Source organism: Sebastes fasciatus, chromosome 8 (genome assembly GCF_043250625.1).
Source record: "Sebastes fasciatus isolate fSebFas1 chromosome 8, fSebFas1.pri, whole genome shotgun sequence".
Lineage (NCBI taxonomy): Eukaryota > Metazoa > Chordata > Actinopteri > Perciformes > Sebastidae > Sebastes > Sebastes fasciatus.
The window spans coordinates 29,385,586-29,403,920 of record NC_133802.1 but is presented as its reverse complement, the minus strand read 5'-3'; the positions used below and the strand labels follow the sequence as shown (position 1 = coordinate 29,403,920).

The 18,335-nt window shown below is 39.9% G+C and overlaps 1 protein-coding gene across 2 annotated transcripts in view; it reads left to right on the top strand.

Moving 5' to 3' along the window:
* itpr3 (inositol 1,4,5-trisphosphate receptor, type 3) overlaps nt 1–8,092 on the top strand; it is a 75,572-nt gene extending 67,480 nt beyond the window's left edge. For both annotated transcript variants that reach the window (XM_074644854.1, XM_074644855.1), the window contains 14 exons: nt 123–224; nt 341–424; nt 516–629; nt 819–1,011; nt 1,317–1,436; nt 1,664–1,839; nt 2,289–2,453; nt 2,534–2,723; nt 3,369–3,476; nt 3,898–4,016; nt 5,113–5,278; nt 6,150–6,310; nt 6,408–6,569; nt 7,338–8,092. In XM_074644854.1, the coding sequence (XP_074500955.1) occupies nt 123–224; nt 341–424; nt 516–629; nt 819–1,011; nt 1,317–1,436; nt 1,664–1,839; nt 2,289–2,453; nt 2,534–2,723; nt 3,369–3,476; nt 3,898–4,016; nt 5,113–5,278; nt 6,150–6,310; nt 6,408–6,569; nt 7,338–7,454 (1,977 nt within the window). In that variant the 3' untranslated portion in view covers nt 7,455–8,092. The remainder of the gene's footprint in view (nt 1–122; nt 225–340; nt 425–515; nt 630–818; nt 1,012–1,316; nt 1,437–1,663; nt 1,840–2,288; nt 2,454–2,533; nt 2,724–3,368; nt 3,477–3,897; nt 4,017–5,112; nt 5,279–6,149; nt 6,311–6,407; nt 6,570–7,337) is intronic.
* The last annotated feature ends 10,243 nt before the right edge of the window (nt 8,093–18,335 follow it).

The following is an 18,335-nucleotide window of genomic DNA, read 5'->3' as shown; positions in this document are numbered from 1 at the left end:
TTTCAACAGATTGTATTTAGAGCGTTTGTTAGTGGCGTGTGTTCATGTGTAATATACTGTAACTGTGTGTGTGTGTGTGTGTGTGTGTGTGTGTGTGTGTGTGTGTGTGTGTGTGTGTGCAGGTGGAGGTGATAAAGAAGGCCTACCAACAGGACAATGAGAGTGAGGAGTGCGAGGTTTCTCCCCGCGAGGTTGGACACAACATCTACATCCTGGCTCAGCAGGTGACTAAACACAAGCTCCTCATTGGATGCCTGCATCCTTTGGTCCCACTCTGCTCTCAGTCCGGGTTTGTAGTTCTGTAAACAAGTTTTCTCTCTCGTTGTTTGTTTGTGTGCAGCTGGCCAGACACAACAAGGTCCTGCAGAGCCTGCTGAAACCTCAGAAGAACAGTAAAGAGGGAGAGGAGGGAATCTCCTCCATGGTAAACTCTCCATCCATCCATCTAACAGTAGTAGTAGCAGTAGGAGTAGTAGTAGTAGTCTATGATGCTGCTGGTGTTTTTCTGTCTGCAGTTGAACAACCTGAACAACCGTCCTCTGTCCCAGATGTTGAAGTCCACAGCTCCAGCTGCTGTAGTGGAACAGGACCCACTGGAGTACTACGACCAGCTCACTTCACAGATTGAGGTACTAATAATACCACTAGGTACTCAGTGTACCTGTGTGAGCCTTACAATAATGTGACGACTACTGCTGGTACTATTACTGCAGATTTCTACCAATCCTATGACCACTACGACTAGCGTCTACAAGTACTGGCTGTATACGGTGCAGGTGTAGTCCAGCTGTTGTAATGTAACACACCACCCTCTCCAGATTGTCCGTGACGACCGCAGCATGGAGCAGATCGTGTTTCCGGTTCATCCCATCTGTGAGTTTCTGACCGAGGAATCAAAGATCCGAGTGTTCAACACCACGGAGCAGGACGAGCAGGGGTCAAAGGTCACGCACTTCTTCGAACAAACCTCCTTCCTGCACGGAGAGATGGAGTGGCAGAAGAAGCTGAGGAGTCAGTACACACACCTTTTTTTTACTTATATACAGGGTTTTCTTCTTCTCCTCCTCTCTCTTCCCCTCCTCCTTTCTTTTCTTCTCTCTTCCCTTCTTTCTCATCCTCCTCCTTCTTCTCTCTCTTCCACTCTCTTATCCTCTCCCTCTCCTCTCTCCTCCTCCTCCTCTCTCTTCCACTCTATTCTCCACTTCTCTCTCCTCCTCCCCTCCTTCTCTGGGTAAATTAGTGTAATATGATCAGCTGATCAAAGACCATTAAACCCAACTGGTGTGTTCCTAAAAAACAGTATAATGTGCCTTTAGGTATGCCGGTGTTGTACTGGTTCTCCAGGAGGATGTCTCTGTGGGGAACCATCTCCTTCAACCTCGCCGTCTTCATCAACCTCATCATCGCTTTCTTCTACCCCTACGCCTCGGGACAAGGTACTGCTGCAAATACTAGTGCTACTGATACTGAAAGTACTGATACTTCTGTCAGGGTGTGTGCTCACTTGTACTTCAGTTCACACTGAAAATAAAATTGCAAAATAGACTTTTGAATTTGAATTTAAATTCTGTCCTGATTGTAACTCATTTTTAATAAAAATGTTACTTTGTCCTCCTCTTCTTTCTTCCCCTCCCTCGTCCTCCTCCTCCTCCACCTCTCTCAGTGGGAGCGATCGATGACTCCTTGCTGTTGATGTTGTTCTGGATCCTGACGGGTCTCTCGGTTCTGGGCCTGTTCTCTCAGCGTTACGGCCTCCAGCCTCTCACCATCGCCATGATACTCAGATCCATCTATCATTTTGGCATCGGCAACACGCTCATACTGCTGGGGTCGCTCAATGTGAGTAACACTACATTACCCATAATCCACCTGGGCAGAGGAGGCACACTCATAGATATGTGAAAAGCCATCTATCGACCCCTTTTCTGTCGGTAACCATGATGAGGTATTTTGTGGGCGGAGCGTTAAGTGAAGGCAGAATAATTCTCTGAACACGTTAGTTAACGCTGGCTACCAAGATGTTGGCTTGTTTTTTTAACAATGGCTGAAGAAAATACTAGTTTCTCTCAATATGTCAACTTTGTAAGGCTCATTTTCGTCATGACGTCTACACAAAAAGGGTCTATAAGTACCTCAAATGTGAGCCTGATACAACCCCACCTCAAAACACCCAAACTATCCCTTTAATGCAATATGATATACAGTATATTTGATATAAATGAAGAGGGTGTCTTCTGTCTATCGTCTGTCTGGTTAAAATGTTAAAATGCTGTGTTGTTCCCCTCCAGCTCATCAACAAGGTGGTGTTTGTAGTGAGTTTTGTGGGCAACAACGGGACCTTTATTATGGGATACAAAGCCATGGTGATGGATGTAGAGTTCATATACCACCTGGCGTACGTCCTGACCTCCACGCTGGGACTGTTTGTCCACGAGCTCTTCTACAGCATCCTGGTAAACAACGACACGGTTAAACTCATGATCCCACAGCTCACCAGCTCTCTGAATGACCCGTTCCTGTCTTGTCTGTGCAGCTGTTTGACCTGATCTACCGGGAGGAGACGCTGTTCAACGTGATAAAGAGCGTCACTCGTAACGGTCGCTCCATCCTACTGACGGCGCTGCTCGCTCTCATCCTCGTCTACCTCTTCTCCATCGTCGGCTTCCTCTGCCTGAAGGATGATTTCGTCATGGAGGTCGACCCGCTGTCGCGGATCGCTGCAGGTAGCTGTTTATTTTGTGCCTTTATTAGATAGCTTCAGTAGAAACCGCTAGAGACATTTGGCCCCTAAACCGAGTCTCATGTTTGCAGTTCTGCCATCATTTGTCTTTATTCCCACTTCTAAAACTTCACAAATTTCACTGAAATTTTATGTTAAATATGCAAATGAGGCATTATCTAATGGTAACTTTGGGAGACATTGACAGATGCAAATAAGCAGTGTAGTATAATAAACGTTTTTCCCACTAGTCTGAAAGAAGACATGTTATAGAAACAAAATAGCCCCAAATCTCTAAATTGAGCAGTGCATGAAAAACTATATTGTTTTCCTGTAGTGTCTCCTCTTAAAATCAGTCAGATGACTGGTGTTATTGAGCTTTAGTGTTGTAATATGGTGTCGTCATATTTCTTCGGTATAATGTCGTCAGCGCTGACAGATCTGAGAATGAAACCCTGCTGAGTTCATTTTATCAGTTCAGTCTTTATTGTCTGTGGGTAATGTGGCTTACAGTGTGACAAAAACAACAGTAATAGTTAACAATAAGTAAAAACAATAAATAAGAACATAGTTTTAATTGTTTTAAATTAGAGATTTTGGATGCAGCTTCTGTCAATAACACTGTGTTGTTGTTGTTGTTGTTGTTCAGCTCCTCAGCCGAATGAAGCCTCACAGGATTTCCTCAAGTCGTGTTCTTCAGATGGAGTCAGCTGCACCGCGGAGACCACCGCCGCCGTCGGCGTCACTGAGGAGGAAGGTGAGAGTCAGTCAGGAGAGCTAGATGTTCAGAAGCTACAGGTCAGACGTCATCCTCCAAGCTGCAGGCCCATTCATGCTTTCTAGTTAGCTAGCCCAACTTGTTGCATAAATATGTATTTAGATTCCTCCACCTTAGTTTAGTGTGTTATTTATTTTCACAATGGCATCTTCTTAACCATCTCCTCCTGGAGATAAATTAACAGAAAGCAGATGATTCCCTTTTTGGAGGTTTGCGGCCTCTAACAGGTCCGGACGACGGGGAGCGCACAACTTTTAAGCCCAAAAAGAAAACAAGAGAAAAAGTCCCGTTAGAGAAATAAACAAATCTCAGTGCAGCCCGGTACGGTGTCGGACCTCTGCAACATGTCTATCTTTAACATCATTACCACGGCGGTGACAGCGTGTGTTGTGTGTTTCAGAGGAGCCGAACTTGGAGCGAGCGTGCGACACCCTGCTGATGTGTATCGTCACTGTGTTGAACCACGGACTGAGGAACGGAGGAGGAGTCGGCGACGTTCTCCGCAAACCATCCAAGAATGTAAGCGACGTTTTATTTTTACCTGTATCCATCCCATCATACACACATATCGATAGTGGTGGAACGCAACACAATACTTTACAAATTCAAGTACAGTACTTAAGCTACTTTACTTTGAGTACTTCCATTTCATGCTAGATAATGCTTCTACATTTACTTTACAGTACCACTTTATTTATTTAATGGTTAAAGTCTTTTACTTATGCTTTATAGATCAGTTATAAGACATTAATGAAAACAACTTATGGGTTGCCAGATTGTGAAATTCTCTCAGTCAAATCATTAATAGTCGTTAATAAACGGTAATGATTTTCACTTTCTCATGAGCAAACATTCTTAAATTATCTGTAATTTTAAGTGACAAAATCGTTTTGGTAACACTTTATAATAACCTTTATTTGTAAATGGTAAATTGATAGTTAATTAAACTTAGTTAATAGTTATTTTAATGTCAAACAATAAAATGATAATTAATATTTACTAATATTGGAAATGCAAAAAAAAAAAATTTTAATATTAGTTTGTGTAATATAAAATAATTAGTTTATACATTCTATATTGTATCATAGCTGATAAGAGACAATAACAATTATATTCTGATAATATTAGTAAACTATTATCATCTTATTTTATATACTATATTAAGTATTTGTTAGTGATTACCAAATGATTTCTAAACCTTTAAGAAATTGTGTTTTACTGGCGTCCGGTAGTCACTTTCAGTCCAAAATGGTGGAAGTGTATTGACTTTCACCAAAAAACGTATATTGCTAAGAAGTGAGAGTCAATTGTTCGCGACTACCGGATGCCAGTAAAACGTCTGCCTACCAAGTGCCATACTAAAGTAAAACAAAATTATTTCTATTCTATTATGATATTCTACAGATACGACAGTTTCTTAAAAAAGGCGGTTGCTAACAAGTGTCTAAATGAGACTACTAAACGTCATCACGCCGACTTTCTGTTGATAATGTCAGTTCATTTTTTGAATGTTTTGAACTAAAATTCTGGCCGAATCTTACACATTGCACCTTTAAGTACATGTGTGTGTATATATGTATATACATATATACTGTGTGTGTGTGTGTGTGTGTAGGAGCCGTTGTTTCCGGCCCGTGTGGTGTACGACCTGCTTTTCTACTTCATCGTCATCATTATCGTCCTCAACCTGATCTTTGGAGTCATCATCGACACGTTTGCCGACCTGAGGAGCGAGAAACAGAAGAAAGAAGAGATACTGAAGACCACATGTTTCATCTGCGGTGGGTAGAAACAAATAACATGTTCGGATTGAATGTTATGCTGTGTTCAGACTAAGAGCGAAGTTTTCTTCCGCGCGGCACGGTTACATACAAAGTCAATGCAATACGCCAGTCGGTGTGTCGTAAAAGCCTATCAGCGCTGAGATTCTCCGTCTGTGGTCACCCAGAGCTACGATAGTTCATCATATCTGTACAGAGACCGGACCAAACTCTGTGTGTAAATGTATGTGTATAAACCACAGACTGTCTGTGGTAGAAACAACAACGTCGCTGCCGTTTTGATGCCTAGATGACGTTATGTTGAGTGTTGATGGAGCAGCCGCATAGCCTGGCACTGATCGATCAGAACTCCAGTCAGAAAAGAAGCATTTTAACAGTTGTTTGCTTGTCGTCTGTCAGACAGACCTGACAAAGCATGAATTCAGACTTTTTACATATCGGCATTATTATGTTGTTTTGGCATCCTTTTGATCCGTTCATTGCAATTACATAACAGCACAATCTGTTTATTTTGGGTTCATAACACAGTAGCGACGTGTGGCTTGCTAGATACAATCAGTGCAACACTGTATGTGAATACAGCTCGCTGCCGGGTGATGTTATGGACCCAGACACGACGGCGTTTTCTGGGACTTCCACAACATGTACAAAGCAGCAACAGTGGTTATTTCTTCCATGGTTGATGGAAAGAAAGTTGTTGGTATCTATGGAGACAAGCTCCTTCACCTGTCTAGCGTGAATGAACACAAATGATACCGGTGGCTTCGCTCTTGGTCTGAACTCAGCATTAGGCTTATTATCAAGAAGATTTGCAGATTTTTAATACATTTTCTGCAGAAAATATGACCACCAGTTTTGATTGTTGTTGCAGGTCTGGAGAGAGACAAGTTTGACAATAAGACAGTGTCATTCGAAGAGCACTTCAAACTTGAGCACAACATCTGGAACTACCTGTACTTCATCGTTTTGGTGCGCGAGAAGAACAAGACGGACTACACCGGACCGGAGAGCTACGTAGCACACATGATCAAAGTAAAATATCTACTGTACACACCATCTAATCTAAATACTGGAGATATCAGAGCACATGAACGTGATCCGGCGGTCACAAACACTTCTTCTCTTTCAGAACAACAACTTGGACTGGTTTCCACGGATGCAGGCGATGTCTCTGGTGGTAACCGACAGCGACGGGGAGCAGAACGAGATGAGGATGTTACAGGACAAACTGTCAGCAACAATGAAGGTGGTGACGATGCTGACCACTCAGCTGACTGAGCTGAAAGAGCAGGTATTCACACACACATCAGTGTTTCCCATTATTACCTAGACTGTGGTGAACCACCATAGTAGACAGTAATTTGTCCCGCCACAGTTTCATAATGAAACAAAAATATTATACTATGACTTTTGTTCATGACTATTTCGACATACAATACTATGACTTTTTTTCATGATTTTTCGACATGCTATACTACGACTTTTTTGAATAGTATACTATGACTTTTTTTTTAATTAAATTTACGACATACTATACCATGACTTTTTTATGACTTTTTCAACATACTATACTATGACTTTTCTTTTGTGACTTTTTTGACTTACTATGACTTTTTTTTGTGACTTTCGACATCTATATTATGACTTTTTTTTATTAATTTTCAGCATACTATACTGTGTCTTTTTCGGCATACTATCGTATGACTTTTTTCATGACTTTTGTTGAATACTATACTATGACTTTTTTTTTTTTTAATTAAATTTACGACATACTATACCATGAATTTTTTATTTCATGACTTTCTCAACATACTATACTATGACTTTTTTTTGTGACTTTTTTTTAATAGTATGACTTTTTAAAAAAATAAAAAATTTACAACATACTATACCATGCCTGACCCTAATTACATGCTATAGTCTATTATCCTATACTACGACGAACTATACTTTGACATGTTATACGCTGACGTTTCCAAAGCAAGGGAGTTTTTCTCACTGTGAATTGACTGATGAGGATGTTGGAAAAACACTCACCATACTTCCTGTGTTACTGTAGATGACCGAGCAGAGGAAGAGGAGACAGAGGATGGGATTTGTTGACGTCCAGGCAGGAAACAGCGCCCAGCTGCCTCCAAGCGCCGCAGGAGGAAACCACCAGATGTACAAAACCTAAAGAGAGACTGCTGATTATCAGACGTGAAATACATATGGATGTACTGACTGTTCATTACAAGATCCGCCTCTGTAAACCATACAGCTGGACTGATGGACTGTTCCAAAGGAGAAAATCCTTCACATGGTTATAAAGAAAAACACTAGACTATAGCTATAAAACATAAAAATGATATGTATCTCACTAAAAGCACATTTATTGTTAGCTTTTACTTTTTAATGTCTGGATGATCCAGAGTGAGTAAGATCTGCAGTTAGTGCCATTAGTGCCATTACCATTACTGTATTTATAAGATAAAAGATGTTAGCATCCCAGCTAAGTTTAGTTTGATTAAATATGTTAATGTTAAGCACAAAAGACCTATGAGTGTACAATATAAACACTTAAAAAAAAGCAATTATGTGTAAAAACCAGAAATGTGTTGAAAATGCGCAGTTATGTTTTCTGAAGATCAACCTGGAAGTTACTGAGTTCCCAAAACAGATCACCAATGGAAATTCTTTGAAAATCAACAAATACTTTTGATGTTCACAAATAATTACCAAAAAAAAGCACCATTATTGAGCCAAATACTCAAACTCCATTTTATAAGTCTGATCTAAATTGTTTTCTCTCCTGTGCTTAACTTAAAAACAGGTTTGTTGTTGTAATACTCATTTTGGCCACAAGAGGCTGAACTGCGCCACTATCCCAAGTTCTTAAAAGGACTAAAAGCATTCATGTTTTGTTCAGGTGAGTTTTAATTTCCTTTCGGCACTACTGTATGCATTACTGACCCTATTTTGAAGTCATAAACACAGGAGAAAAAACAATTTAGATCAGACTTCTCACATGCCTCTCACGGCTTCCAGTGCAAAAGAGTTTCTACACAAACAGAAACCGTATGGAAAATATGAGAAAAAGAACTTGGGAGAACGAATCGAAGGATCACAGACTTCATGGTTAAAGGGCTACAAGGTATTCAGAGTCATTGAAAAAATGCTAGAATGTGCGCATGTATGTGTGAATGCTCAGAGAATAACCAGGCATCAACTCACTTTATTGATTTTAAGGAAATGTAAACAGAGACTGACATGCAGCATTTATTTGCCGATGACAGAATTAACTATTTCAGTAATATCTTTCTGTTTTAAATGTAAAGTGAGTTGAACCCAGTTGTGTTTTTTTATTGTAAATCTGGGGAAATCGTGGTTTTAAAGTGACATTGTTATTATTATGGTTAAATAGTGATGTATTTATGGAGAGAGCAGAACCTGTTTGTTTTTAACACTGTAACTAGCTCAGTACAGACACTGGATTATAAGTGAGCTGCTTTTAGCAAAACTGCAATTTTGTGAACAGAAGATAACATTTACTTTTTCTTTTCAATGAGAAGAGACGGGTACACAGAGTGGGTAGGAGGACGGTGTAATGAAGACAACACATCTTCAAAAAAATAAAATATTTACTATGAAGAACAAAATCCATGTTTCTTACAGTGTAGTTTGTTTTGATTTAAGTGAAATGTATTTGATGCATACACTTCTATTTAAAGGTAAAAACTCAGATTAGAGTTAACTGGTTATTATATACCATGACAAACTATACACACTGGCAAACTATAGGCTACTATTATAAATATGTTTTTTTTAAGCCATACTACTATGTCTATGACATTATATATTATGATTTTTGGAAATCTATAGGACATTTATTATAACAAGCTATACAAATTTTCGACATGCTACACTGACTTTTTCCATGAAATTTTCGACATGCTATACATTGACTTTTTTTTCATGAAATTTTCAACATACTAAACTATGACTTTTTTTCCATGAAATATTCAACATACTATATACGACATTTTTTTCATGAAATTTTCGACATACAATACTTTACTTTTTTTTCCAAGATATTTTCGACATACTATAATTGACTTTTTCCATGAAACTTTCAGCATACTATACTATGACTTTTTTCCATGAAACTTTCAGCATACTATACTACGACATTTTTTTTCATGAAAATTTCGACATACTATGACTTTTTTTTCATGAAATTTTCGAAATACTATACTACGACATTTGTTTTCATGAAATTTTCGAAATACTATACTACGAAATGTTTTTTCAGGACATTTTCAGCATACTATACTATGACTTTTTTCCATGAAATTTTCAGCATACTATACTATGACTTTTTTCATGAAATTTTCAACAAACTATACTATGACTTTTTTCCATGAAACTTTCAGCATACTATACTATAACATTTTTTTTCATTAGATTTTCGAAATACTATACTATGACATTTTTGTCATGAAATTTTCGACCTACTATACTATGACTTTTTTTTCATGAAATTTTCGAAATACTATACTACGACATTTTTTTTCAGGAAATTTTCAGCATACTAGACTATGAAATTTTTTTTCATGAAATTTTCGATATACTATGACTTTTTTTTCATTAGATTTTCGAAATACTATACTATGACTTTTTTTCATGAAATTTTCAACAAACTATACTATGACTTTTTTCCATTAAACTTTCAGCATACTATACTACGACATTTTTTTTCATTAAATTTTCAACATGCTATACTATGACATTTTTTTCATGAAATTTTAGACATACAATAGTTTGACTTTTTTTTAAAGAAATTTTCGAAATATACCATGACTTTTTTTACTATGAACTTTGATGAGATATTTATGACATAGTATACTATGACTTATTTAGAGCTGTCAACCGATTAAAATATTGAATCGTGATTAATCACACGTTTTTTATCAGTATCAAAATGTACCTTAAAGGGATATTTAGCGAGAATATATATCAAGTATTTAACACTTTTTCAACATGGGAGTGGGCAAATATGCTGCTTTATGTAAATGTATGTATATATTAATTATTGGAAATCAATTAACAACACAAAACCAAACTTTTTATTTTTTTTGCAAGAACAGAAATACACAAACACAAATAAAATGCGCACACACACACAAACACCTACACATAGTGAGGTTATTGTGTGTGAGTGTGTCTGAGTGCATGATGATCTATAAATAAGGTTTACGGTTCTCAGCTCATCCTGCTGTCGATCGGTGTGTGTGTGATCTAATGTTAGGTATATACACTGTATGTTTGACCTAAGGATATAATGCATTGGTCCCTACCATGTTTCCATTAGAACAGGTGAGGTCACAGTCTGTGGTACCTACAGTCCATGTGTGTTTTAGTGTGTGTGTGTGTGTGTGTGTGTGTGTGTGTGCAGAGCTTCCAGTAGGATTTTGGAGCTTTGCTGTGGAGCCTCAGTGGAATGCAGCTCCAGCTGTTCACTGTCACAGGCTGCAGCAGCTGCTCACTCATTTAGCTTCAGTGAATCACAAACACAAAGGTGCTTTTGTCAAGAGTGACCCAATAAGGTGGCTAAATACGTTTATAGGGCCGAGTCAAACCATGCTGCGCCGATTTGCGATTCCATTACCAGTTTTAGCGTGCCGAGTTGTGCCGAGTTGTGCCGAGTTGTGCCCGAGATGGACCATCTCCAAGAGTCGGGCCAAAGTGTGCTCGACCCGCCTCCAGAGGGTTGCGGTGACGGCCAACCCGTGACTACCTCCTTTCTCCCCCTCAAACAAGCCTGTGCTGCGAGACTCAACTCACGTCAGGAGACCAGAGAGAAAGTCTATGTTCTGAAGATACTGGTATCATATGAAACATACTAGTTTGTCGTGAAGGAGTCTAAATAACGCTCCAAACTTGCGCTAAATTTTGGCGAGGAAAAACTGGCATGGCCATTTTAAAAGTTTTCTAGTTTCATATGATGTCAGTATCTTCACTCTAGCTTTAAAACTGAGCCCGCTACAACCTAAAAATCGCAAGTTGCGTTAATGCATTAGAGAAATTAGTGGCGTCAAAACAAATTTGCGTTTACGCATTATCGCATTAACCTTGACAGCCCTAGTATTGATTTACTCCTGAACGAAAACTCCAATCAGACTTTGAAACCAATCTGAAAGCAAGCAGCTAATTGCATCTGAATAAACAAGACAATGTCTCCTCTCATGAGCTGCTGCTGACAGTCCACAGCCGGCCAGATATTTAAACTCTGGAGTCAATATGCCTCCTTAAATATTAGCAATATTAACTTCTTCAAATAACCTTTTAGGTGGCAGAATTACACTCAAAGGAATATCAATAATCTCATGCATTTCTGCATTTTCAAGTTTCAAATTAGCCAAGTTTAGCTACTCTGTACTTTGGGAACGGTTACGTTTATCCATCTATACTATTTGTGACAAGTACAAAAGGACAAATCCAGGTAGGAAATGTAGGAAATGCTGGTTTTATGTACATTATTTTTAACTTGGTATTTTAGGTAACTAATAATCTATGTCAGAGGGATTCATATCAAACGTGGTGAGATAAATAAAGATTAAAATAAACTAACTCATGTCGTGTGTGTATATTATATATAGGCTACTGTGTGTGTGTCCGTAGCATTCCAGTCATTGTGAGTGACGGCAGGGGGATTGAGGGGACTAGCTCAGGGTTCCCTTGGCGTCTCTCTGTTGTTCAACTAAAGCAAGTAGCCTTATAGCCTATTGTTCTGAGACACACTGGACTGTGTGTGTGTAGGTGTGTGTGTGTGTGTATATGCGTGTGTGGTTTGTCGGTATGACAGGTGTGTGACTGTGTGCAGTCTGGCTCATATGTAGAGGGATTAGACAGTATTATGTTGGCATTAACACTGTGCAGAAGCGATGTGTGTGTGTGAATGTGTGTTTAAAAAGTTACAGTACACTGCATGAATTATTTGTATTATCACAACTATCTCCTATGACTTATCCGTGTACGTAATGCTGCCTCCTTTGATGGGTGAGCGGGTCCATCTGCGTTCCTTTTCTTTTGGAAACGCCCACTCAGCCGTTAGCAAAAAGCAGCGACGTAGATTACCACAGTAAGCTAATCAATGAGGTTATGAATAATGTGAATGTGTGGGTTAGTTTGGATGTTTTTGAAGTGGGGTTGTGTACTCCCTTGTTCTGAGAGGTAAAATTACTCTTTTTGTGAATGGAGTCTGGTGGCTTTGAGGAAAACCGATATAACAGCTTCAGTTCCCGTCAGAAACGGCGAGGTAAAGCAGCTGTGGACGGCTGCAGCAGAAAAAAATATTTTTGCTACCTAAAAACAGAATCAATATCAGTTTAAGTGTACGCTATGTTTAGAATATTTCGACCGCTTTACCTCACCATCAGACAGCCCTTTCTGACGGGGAACTAAAGCCGTTATAACGCTGGCTTCAAAGCCACCAGACTCCATCCACAAAAACAGTAATTTGACCTCTCAGAACACAGGAGTTGCTGGTCTACCGCTGCAGCGATCAGTTAGTTTGTTTGTGTTATTGTGTGATTTTCTAATCTGAACTAACGTGGCGTCCACAGCAGTACATAGTTTATCTTCCTGCCCGTATTCCTGTCTGCTTCTCCAAACTGGGAGCATGTCTACCGCCATCTAAGTTACTGTATGTAACGTTAATACACTGACTATAAGGATGTATATATACTGTACATGTAGCAGAGTCATCATGCAGAAACCTACGTCGGGTCACGTGGGGAAAAGCTTTAGAAGGGCTTGAAGGGAAAATAATATTTTGATGCTAAAACATACAGTATGTACTTCGGGCAAAATTTGAATGTTCGGATTTGAATATATGAGGAACACCCATGGGAAGATACAGAATGATATAAACAAAAAAGAAAAACAATAGACCCGCCCTGTAATAAAATGCGAAGGGCTGCTGAGGTATACAACGATGGATTTCTATCCAGGGAGGCCATTTTGATTAATAATAGACCCACGGCTTATCAGATGCCAAAACACTGCACAGCAGCTCATAATAATTTGAGATAGGATTATACAACAATCATTTTACCCACCATTTCCAGAATTACAAGGTTAAAACACTGCTCACGTTACAAAGTCATCTTCCAGGAATTTGCATATTTTGCATATGTGTGAGACTGGCCAAACCACACAGCGCGTTGCCAGATGATGTGAAAGCCTTTGATGCTGGCATCCCCACTTTACCGACACACTGGTCTCACTAATATAAAACAGGAGACCGTGTAAGGACAGAGGATCTCGTATGCTGTACAGATTGTAAAGCCCCTTAAGGCAAAGATGTGATTTGTGATATTGGGCTATATAAATTAAAATTGACTTAGTGTTGTTGTCTATCTGAACACAGCTTCAGGGTTTATCTTCATCATAATAGACACACTGAACGATACGTTTACTGTCGGTGTTTAAGCAAGGATTGTCTGGGAGGGGGTCAAATGGTCCCATAGTAGAGACAGACAAAAAATGTGTGATTAATTTGCGATTAACTATGGACAATCATGCCATTACAGCATGACAGTTCTAGTAAAAGCTAAAAATAATCCTCACAAACTATAACTATAAATACATACTGTATACACAGTGGGATTACTCTCTCTGTAACAAACCATCTTTGGCCGAGCATACGCACGCACGCACGCACGCACGCACGCACGCACGCACGCACGCACTTTTGTACTTAGGAACTGTGTCAACAAAAATGTATTGAATTTTCATAGCAGACTGGTGTGTGCATGTGTCAATGGTACAGTGTTAAAGAAGTGCAAGTGTGTGTGCAGTGTGTTTATGTGTGAACTGCAGGTCTACAGGGTATTATTACGGGTGTGTGAGTCAGTCTTTAGGCTTCACACAAAGTTAGCCTGGATTAGAGAGAATCAACTGGATGAACAACTGGGGAAAGAGAGAGGGACGGAGAGAGGGATGACAAAGGGATGAAAGAAACAGAAAATAAACACTGAAATCAGAAAGAGGGCAGGGAGAGAGAAGGGCTGGGCGATAACACGATCTAGAAAATGTTCACGATAACATCTTTCATGATAACGATGATACATTTATGAGATTTATTTTTCATTTTCATTTTTTAATCTGTTTTCCTCTACCTAAAAACGACGAACAGCCGTTACATCGTAGGCTACAGCAGCACGATTGGATTATTTTATCCCCATTCAAGTTAGCATGGGGTCAAGCCGGAAGCAAAGAGACGAAACGGGTGGCACCATTTTGGACTGAAAACGCCAATGAGTCGGTGGCCATGGATGTAAAAAGAACATTCTAGTTTCATATGATACCAATATCTTCACTCTAGCTTTAAAACTGAGCCCGCTACAACCTAAAAATCACAAGTTGTGTTAATATGGCGTTAACTTTGACAGCCCTATTAAATATTGTTGTGATAATTATAGACATCGATCAATATAAAAATAAAGTTATAACATTTTTGGCTTTATGGTTCAGCCATAGGAGATAGATGAAGGGGGGTGTAGGTAAAGAAACAGGAAGAGAAAGGGAAGGGGAGTAACAGAGAGAGGGGGAGAGATGAAGAGAAAAAGTCATGTAGTCAGCAGATATCTCGTTCCTTTCCAAGAGAAAGTCAAATCTCTCTGGGAAATGAATTCATCCTCCAATCATTTAGTTCTTCTCCTCTGTCAAAGAAAGAGGCAGCTTACGTATGGCGGGATGAAGGGATGAAGCATGAGATGGGATGGAGAGGAGCGAGACAGCTGGTAGGGATGGGAGGACGGAGGGATGAATGGATAGATGGACGGAGGGCTTATAGAGAAATGTGTAGCGGTATCAGCAGTAAGTCTGTGAGGGAACCTTTATTTATAAAACACTTCTAAGCACAAAGGGTCACAAAGAGCTCAGCCAACACAACGGCAGCAAGAGAAGGAACTTAACACCAACACTGGAGTCCTGCTCATTTGTAAATCTGTAAGTAAAAACTAATAAGTCCACCGATAAAAGACAGTAGCTATGGTGTCCCTGCAAGCAGAACATGTTTTACACTGTCTTGATCCCATTGTGGGAAGTCACCAACTTGCATTATTTAACTGTAAAATCATAACAGGTGATATAACACAGTATGTAGAGTAGTTGAACAATTGATCGATTCATTAAAGGGACTGTTTGTAACTTCTTACACGTATAAATCAATCCGGGTCGGTGTCCCATGCGCGCTCACGTGTGGCTACGCTGTTCAGACTCAGACTCCAACACAAACTACATGGAAGCACCAAAGTTATATCTAGTAAAGCCCGTCTGTTAAACAGTGTTGGCCGCGGTCGTAGGACGCGGGGGAGACCGTAGCTTTGGTCTCCAGGGCCGGAGTCTCTGCTGTACTCTGCTCCTCTGCTTGTTTGCCTTCACTCAGCTCGCTCCATCTCACGTGCATGTGCGCACACTACACACTGCAGAAGAGTTAGTAGCTCTGAGAATATCTAGTAAATGTACAGTGGATGTTTGTGAAGGAATAAATGCTGCAGCTCCTCCAGACCGACAGAGGTTTTCCGTGTCTTGTGAAGTGACGTGGCTCCGCAGCAAGAAACGTTATCGTTATCGTCTCCAACCGGGTGCCGGTGTCTCCCCTTTTCCCTCCCCGGGAACACTAGGATAAGCACTGATTCATGGAGAGACCATCGTCTGGTCAGCTAACATTACTGCCAAGCAGCTGAAATATAGAGTGATATTGTGGTTTTAGCTGACGTGTGTCGCCTCACTGTTTTGACCGATGCTCGTTCATGTCTATGTAGAGCGAGCACAAGCGCAAACCCGACGGTGACTTTCGTTGACTTAACGGCCACAGGTGTCGCTGTTAACAAGCATTTCTGATTCTTACAAACAGTCCCTTTAATTAGCCGATCAAGATAAAAAAAATAACGTAATACATTTTAAGCAAAAATGCAAAAAATTCACTGGTTCCAGTTTCTCAAATGTGACTATTTGCTGGTTTTTTCTAGTCTTACGGGTTTTGAACAGTTGGTCGTATAAAAACAAGCTATTAAAATATGTCAACTTGAATTGTGATGGGCATTTTTTCACTATTGTCTGATATTTTATACATTACACTCAACACAATTAATCAAGACAATAATTGGCAGACTATTTGATGGGTAATAGCTTCACGTTTTGATCCATTTTTTAAACACTCCATCGTGAGTTCAACAATGTTGTAGGAGTAAACAAAGGCCCAGAGCTGAAAGAGTGTATTAGTGCAATGGTGGAAACAGTATTGCATGTTACACATTGCATGTTCTCCCCGTGTTAGCGTGGGGTTTTCTCCGGGTTCTCCAGCTTCCTCCCACAGTCCAAAGACATGCAGGTTAGGTTAATTGTTGACTGTGATAGTCAGGTGACCTGTCCAGGGTGAACCCCGCTTTCGCCCAAGCCTTCAGCGGGGATAGGCTCCAACCCCCCTGCTACCCTGAACAGGACAAGTGGTTACAGATGATGGATGGATTTCCAATGCATCTTTAAAATCAATAAGATTTGATCATAAAAAAAAAGGATTCTTCCTCTAGGAAGCATGCATAATATCTGAGTAAAACTCTTTGGATACATAGTCCTGCTGTTACCACAGCTTCATGTAAATCATGTGGAGAAATCCAAAGATTCACAGACCTGCCGTGCCTCGTTATGATTGCTAAGCTGTGATTGGTTAGTTGTGGTTTCGTGAAAGGCTTAAAGCCAAATAAACACTGATCTAATCTGTTTCTGAGCAATACCATTCAAAACATATGGTCTGTAGGCTTCAGCAGGAACGCCTAAAGCCCCGAGCCCCGACGTAACCTCCACTGGGATCCTGCCAGATCAATAACTCACCAACATAAAGAGATATTTTAAGGACATGTAATTTATAACAATCGCTCCAGGATTTGCAGTCACAGCAGGAGAGTCCTGCAGTAACACAAGCCCTCTCTGAATCTGGATACAGGGATGTACCAATCCGAAAAACTGAAACAACAATACCCTGAAACCTGCAGCGAACCTCTGAAAGCAGACAGCAACAGCTGATCAGAGAACTGAAGCGACTTTTCATGAGATAAGTCAACCTGATCTCATAGAAAGGCGTATAAGGGTGTTTCTGCAACTACTGTAGAAGAGTAACAATAGCATCATAATGAAGCTTAAAGCCTCCTGTTTAACTGTACACAGAGAAATGATAACACACTGGTGTCCAAATCCTAATGATGCTCAGTGTGTGTGTGTCATATTATCACCTGATGAAACACGGTGTGTGTCATTGCCTCATTCATAACTGTCATTCCCTGATGAGGGATTATAGAGCCAAAGGAGGGAGAGGGAGGGAAAGGGATGATGGGAGATTAAGATGAAGTCTATGTTTAGGTTAACGGATAGTTCTGCTTTATTACAATTTGGGTCTTATTTGGGTGTTTTCTCTAACCACTACTCAACCAACAGGTTAGACAAAGTTGTCTTTTTTTAAAATTGCATTTCCAAATCCAAAAATATAAAGAAAAGATGTCATTAAACAGTATTTGTCTGTATTAGTTAGCGCTGTCAATTGATTCAAATATTTAATCGCGATTAATCACAAAATCATCGCACATTTTTTATCTGTTCAAAATGTACCTTAAAGGTACGCAAGCATGACAATGTTGTCATAGAAATGATGACAAAACTGCTAAAATAAGATTGAAGTTGTAATAAACTGGATGGTTGTGCAAAGAGGGAGGAGAGGAGAGAGAGAGAGAGAGAGAGAGAGAGATGGATGAATAAATGAGTTCAGAGAAACAAAGACTGATGGACAGAAACACAGAGAGAGCAGTAATACATGTTTCCATAGATAGCCCTCAGATACAGCCGCTGACATAGAGAACACAGAGGGATGAGGACGGAGCCGACGTGGGCTTTACTTCTGCCCCGTCTGCTCCATTCTGGTATTCCGTCATAACCACAGCAGGCCTTTTATGACCGTCCAACGGGACCAGTCTGACCAATCGGCTGCAGCCCAGGAGGTCACAGGGAGGTTATAAAG